This window comes from Lampetra planeri, chromosome 75, assembly GCF_965212315.1.
Source record: "Lampetra planeri chromosome 75, kcLamPlan1.2.h2, whole genome shotgun sequence".
In the NCBI taxonomy this organism is placed as follows: Eukaryota; Metazoa; Chordata; class Hyperoartia; order Petromyzontiformes; family Petromyzontidae; genus Lampetra; species Lampetra planeri.
In genome coordinates, this window is record NC_136180.1 from 553,558 (window position 1) to 560,000 (window position 6,443).

The 6,443-nt window shown below is 50.7% G+C and overlaps 1 protein-coding gene across 2 annotated transcripts in view; it reads left to right on the top strand.

Annotated features, from left to right (window-relative positions):
• Positions 1-1,304: 1,304 nt before the first annotated feature.
• The window catches only part of TMEM165 (transmembrane protein 165), a 33,390-nt gene continuing 28,251 nt past the window's right edge, over positions 1,305-6,443 (top strand). The window contains exon 1 of one of the 2 annotated variants that reach the window (XR_013589110.1): positions 1,305-2,211. Coding sequence is in view for 1 of the 2 variants with exons in the window: in XM_078620804.1 (XP_078476930.1) it covers positions 2,110-2,211 (102 nt within the window). In the remaining variant the exon portion in view is untranslated. The remainder of the gene's footprint in view (positions 2,212-6,443) is intronic. The other variant, XM_078620804.1, reaches the window with a different exon arrangement.

The following is a 6,443-nucleotide window of genomic DNA, read 5'->3' on the forward strand; positions in this document are numbered from 1 at the left end:
TGGTGGTGGTCATGGTGGTGGTGGTCATGGTGGTTGTGGTCATGGTGGTGGTGGTCATGGTGGTGGTGGCCATGGTGGTTGTGGTCATGGTGGTAGTGGTTATGGTGGTGATGGTGGTGGTGGTAGTTGTGGTCATGGTGATGGTGGTAGTGGTCATGGTGGTGGTCATGGTGATGGTGGTGGTCGTGGTGGTCGTGGTGGTGGTGGTGATTGTGGTCATGGTGGTAGTTGTGGTGGTGGTAGTGGTCATGGTGGTAGTGGTCATTGTGGTGGTGGTGGTCATTGTGGTGGTGGTCATTGTGGTGGTGGTTGTGGTCATGGTGATGGTGGTCGTGTTGGTCATGGTGGTGGTCATGGTGGTGGTGGTAGTTGTGGTCATGGTGGTTGTGGTCATGGTGGTAGTGGTTATGGTGGTGATGGTGGTCATGGTGATGGTGGTCATGGTGGTAGTGGTCATGGTGGTGGTGGTAGTTGTAGTCATGGTGGTGGTGGTCATGGTGGTGATGGTAGTGGTCATGGTGGTGGCTAACGGGGGTCTTTGTGTTGTGGGGAGCGGTGGTGCAGCCCTTCGTGACCTGAGTTCGATTCCCGCTCTTGGCCAACACCAGCGACCATCATCTGAACTGGTCCTGGGCCTCCCCTAGGTACGGTCCGGGATGGAACCCACGACCTCCTGTAGGCCAGGCGAGGTAGTCAACATCTCTCCATTGTCAGGATCGAACCCACGACCTCCTGTAGACCAGGCCTGGTAGTCAACATCTCTCCATTGTCAGGATCGAACCCACGACCTCCTGTAGGCCAGGCGAGGTAGTCAACATCTCTCCATTGTTAGGATCGAACCCACGACCTCCTGTAGACCAGGCGAGGTAGTCAACATCTCACCAGGGTCGGGATCGAACCCACGACCTCCTGTAGACCAGGCCAGGTAGTTAACATCTCCTAGCCATCGTGATGCTTTTCAACCCTCTCCCTACCTAAGATGGCCGCTCTGATTGCCTTTGCTTTGTAAATTTCCCCCTACGTAAGATGGCAACCCGCATTGACTTACGGTATACATTCTCCCCACCTAAGATGGTCGCTCTTGTCGACTTTGCGTCGTAAACTACCCCACCTAAGATGGCCGCTCCTATCGAGTAACGTAAAATGTATCCCTACGCAAGATGGCCGCCTGCCATTGACTTGCGTTAAAAAAACCCCACTCCTACGTAAGATGACCGCTTCCTATTAATTTTTCTTAACAAATTTGAACACCCACGTAAGCTGGCCGCTCATCGAATTGCACTGCAAACGCTCACCCTCAACTAAGATGGCCACCTGGTATCCACTCGCGTAGCGAGCAAAAAAATTCCCCACCCCTACGTAAGATGGCCGCTTCCCATTGACATCGTTTTAAACGCACCTCCCTCACGCAAGATGGCCGCTTCCCATTGACATCGTTTTAAACGCTCATCCTCACGTAAGATGGCCGCTGGTTTACTCACGTCGCTCCCCCCCCCCCCGTGTCATCCCCCTGCGCCTCACCCCGGTAGTGACAACATGGCGGCCCGTAGACCGGCGTGTTAGCGGCGACTCGCATCGAGAGCGAAGGAGACGTCGCCTGAACGTCGGCTGGACGTTTCCTGGACGTCGCCTGAACGTCGCCTGAACGTCGCCTGGACGTTTCCTGGACGTCGGCTGGACGTTTCCTTGAACGTCGCCTGAACGTTGCCTGAACGTCGGCTGGACGTTTCCTGGACGTCGGCTGGACGTTTCCCTGAACGTTGCCTGAACGTGGCCTGAACGTCGCCTGGACGTTGCATGGACGTTGCATGGACGTTGGCTGAACGTTGATCGGTTGCTTGGACGTCACCTGGACGTCGTCTGAACGTTTCCCGGACGTCGATCGGCGATTGGACGTTACCTTTGACGTTACCTTTGACGTTACCTTTGAAGTTTGCCCGGGGGGCATTCCTTTGACCTTTTCCTGGACGTCGCTTGGACGTTGCTTTGACATTCATTTGACATTCCTTTGACGCTCCTTGAACTTTCGAACGTCGCCCGAACGTCGCCCGAACGTCTCCTTGAACTTTCGAACGTCGCCTGGACGTTGTAGCCGCGTCGCATGCGACCATGCGGTGGTCCGGCACCCACTCGGCCCTTGGCCTCCTCCTCCTCCCTCTCCTCGTCGCATTCGCCACCGCGGTGCCGCAGGAGGCGAGGAACGACGTCAAGGTGGGAACGACTCCTTCAGTCGCTCGCTCTGTTCACTCATTCAGTCATTCAGTCGTTCACTCAGTCATTCATTTAGTCGTTCACTCAGGCACTCAACTCAGTCAGTCACTCAGTCAGTCATTCATTCAGACACTTATTCACTCATTCAGTCAGTCACTCATTCAGTCAGTCACTCAGTCATTCAGTCATTCAGTCAGTCACTCAGTCATTAACTCAGTCACTCAGTCATTCACTTACTCAGGCACTCAGTCATTCACTCAGTCACTCACTCAGTCACTCACTCAGTCACTCATTCACACTGTCACAATCACTCAGTTACTCAGTCATTCACTTACCCAGTCACTCATAGTCATTCACTCAGTCACTCATTCAGTCATTCACTAAGTCACTCTTTCAGTCACTCAGTCACTCACTCAGTCACTCAGTCACTCATTCAGGCATTCACTCAGTGACTCACTCAGTCACTCAGTCACTCATTCAGGCATTCACTCAGTCATTCAGTCAGTCACTCAGTCAGTCACTTACTCAGTCACTCAGTAATTCACTCAGCCACTCATTCAGTCACTCAGTCACTCATTCACTCAGTCATTTACTCAGTCAGTCACTCACTCAGTCACTCATTCAGTCATTCACTCAGTCACTCACTCAGTCACTCACTCAGTCACTCATTCACAATGTCACAATCACTCAGTCACTCACTCAGTCAATCATTCAGTCATTCACTCAGTCACTCAGTCATTTACTCACTCACTCAGTCATTCAGTCACTAACTCAGTCGTTCATTCAGTCACTCATTCAGGCATTCACTCAGTCGTTCACTCAGTCATTCACTCAGTCACTCACTCAGTCACTCATTCAGGCATTCACTCAGTTACTCACTCAGTCACTCACTCAGTCACTTACTCAGTCACTCAGTCACTCACTCAGTCACTCACTCATTCACTCAGTCACTCATTCACTCAGTAATTCACTCAGTCATTCACTCAGTCACTCACTCAGTCACTCATTCAGTCATTCACTCGGTCACTCGCTCAGTCATTCACTCAGTCACTCAGTCATTCACTCTGTCACCCTGCCACTCACTCAAGCATTCACTAAGTCACTCAATCATTCACTTGGTCACTCACTGTCACTCACTCAGTCACTCCATCACTCACTCAGTCCCTCACGTAGTGACTCAGTCACTCACTAAGTCACTCACTCAGCCATTCACTCTGTCACTCATTCAATGATTAATTTCGCCACTCAGTCAGTCATTCTGTCGCACTGTTATTCAATCAGTCACTCAATCACTCACGCTATCACTCACTCTGTCACTCATTCAATTATTAATTTAGTCACTCACTCAGCCACTCAATCACTCACTCAGTCACTCACTCACTCAGTAATTCACTGTCACTCATTCAATGATTAATTTCGCCACTCAGTCATTCAGGCAGTCACTTACTCTGTCACACTGTCATTCACTCATTCCGTCACTCATTCAGTGATTACTTTAGTCACTCAGTCATTCACTCTGTCACTCAGTCACTCATTCTGTCGCACTGTTATTCAATCAGTCACTCAATCACTCATGCAATCACTCACTCAGTCCCTCATGCAATCACTCACTCCGTCACTCATTCAGTGATTACTTTAGTCACTCACTCAGTCATTCAGTCAGTCACACAGTCACTCACTCTGTCGCACTGTTATTCAATCAGTCACTCAATCACTCACGCAATCACTCACTCTGTCACTCATTCAATTATTAATTTAGTCACTCACTCAGCCACTCAATCACTCACTCAGTCCCTCATGCAATCACTCACTCCGTCACTCATTCAATGATTGATTTAGTCACTCACTCAGTCATTTGGTCAGTCACTCACTTAGTCGCTCACTCTATCATTCATTCAGTCGCTCAGTCATTCACTGAGTCACCCATGCAGTTACTCTGTCAATCACTCAGTCACTCAGTCACTTATTCACTCTGTCACACTGTCAGTCACTAATTCACTAAAGCACTCAGTCATTCACTCAGTTCTTCAGTCACTCGGTTACTCAATCATTCACTCGGTCACTCAGTCACGGATTCACATTGTCATTCACTCTGTGAGTCTCAGTGATTAACACTGAACCCTGTGGGAGCCTTGGTCTGGCTCTGTGAGTCTCAGTGATTAACACCGAACCCTGTGGGAGCCTTAGTCTGGCTCTGTGAGTCTCAGTGATTAACACTGAACCCTGTGGGAACCTTAGTCTGGCTCTGTGAGTCTCAGTGATTAACACTGAACCCTGTGGGAGCCTTAGTCTGGCTCTGCGAGTCTCAGTGATTAACACTGAACCCTGTGGGAGCCTTAGTCTGGCTCTGTGAGTCTCAGTGATCAACACTGAACCCTGTGGGAGTCTCAGTCTGGCTCTGTGAGTCTCGGTGATTAACACTGAACCCTGTGGGAGCCTTAGTCTGGCTCTGTGAGTCTCAGTGATTAACACTGATCCCTGTGGGAGCCTTAGTCTGGCTCTGTGAGTCTCAGTGATTAACACTGAACCCTGTGGGAGCCTTAGTCTGGCTCTGTGAGTCTCAGTGATTAACACTGATCCCTGTGGGAGCCTTAGTCTGGCTCTGTGAGTCTCAGTGATTAACACTGAACCCTGTGGGAGCCTTAGTCTGGCTCTGTGAGTCTCAGTAATTAACACTAAAACCTATGGTGTTAGTCTCAGTGATTAACACTGAGCCCCGTGGGAGTGTAATGATAGGGTTTGTAGGGGTGTGAATGGCTTCTTCTCTCTGTGTGTGTGTGGACTGTCCCACCATGCCCTGCATGATTAGGGGTTCAGTGTCTGGGTTCGATCCCGACCCTGAAACCAGGGTGGCTAGGTAGATGTTCACTACCTCGCCTGGTATACAGGAGGTCGTGGGTTGGATCCCGACCCTGACACCACGGTGGCTAGGTAGATGTTCACTACCTCGCCTGGTACACAGGAGGTTTACGTGACGCTAAATCTTACTAATTGGCTGCGCCGGGTGGTGGCATGTTTAACGACACCACATTTCTATTTACGCGATCTAACCCAAAAAACCGAAATTTTGGACGTAAATAATCTCAAGCATTCCCAAGGAAGACAGAGATCATTCTTTGTGGGGATTGTAATGCCAGGGTCGGCCGGGAGCACAACCTTTGGAGACGCACGATTGGAAAGGAAGGTGACTGGAATACCGACACAATTAGGGTCATTCCCGTAACCAAATGTGTGGAGCGTGACCTCATCATTACCAACACACTCTTCTGTCAGAAAAGTAAATTGCAAAACATCCCAGATGCATCCCCGCTTCAAACTCTGGCATCTCGTTGGATGCACAATTGTCCGAGCAAAGGATTGTCATGATGTCATGATGTGACCATCGCAAGAGCGGTGACGAGTGCGGACGACTGTTGGGCAGAATGTCGCCTAATCGGCTCCACCGTGTCCATCAGACCGATGCAAAAAAGGAAGATGCAAAAAGGGCGGAGCCGACCAAGAGTGAACAACGAGAGTCCGGGCGATACCAGCGAACTGCAACACGACTCCCGACCTTCCTTGGTGCGCAACTCCAGAAAGATTATCCTGACTATCGAAAACACACACCAGAGCCTTGCCCAAGTCCATCATCCTCAATACCTGCAAGGGTGACCATTTGGCTACAAGATAAAAAAAGTTCACAAAGGGACTGCTCTCTTTGAGAACGACACTGGAACCGAGCGGCTCCTCGACACAGGACGACGAACCCTTTGCGTGTGGCGGAACAACACAAAACTGTGAGGCCAAAGAAAAGGCTCACGCCAGGAGCGAAGGCGAACTTCCGGCGCCGGGTGAGGGAGCTCAAAAACAAACGATGGACAGCGCAAAGCCCCCGATACCAGAAGAGAGGCATCTTCGATGCCACCAAGGCAGCCCGGGGAACCCGGTCACCGTGGTCCCAAACCGCCTTCGCTCGAAAAGAGAGAGGCAAAAGCCGCCGAGGGATGACGAATCTACCAAATCCTGGTGGAGAGAGAGAACTTCGTAAGACTCCTCAACCGAAGTGCGGACCCATTGGAGATGGAGGCCATCGACCGAATCCCTCGGTGATCCGTAATAGAGAACGTGGGAGAACCAGGCGGCATGCGGGAGGTAACAAGATGCCATGGCGGAGATGAGAAATAGCAATGCCGCTGGTCCTGATGGGATTCCAGGAGAATCTTTAGAAGAATGCGGGTCAGAGCTCTTACGCC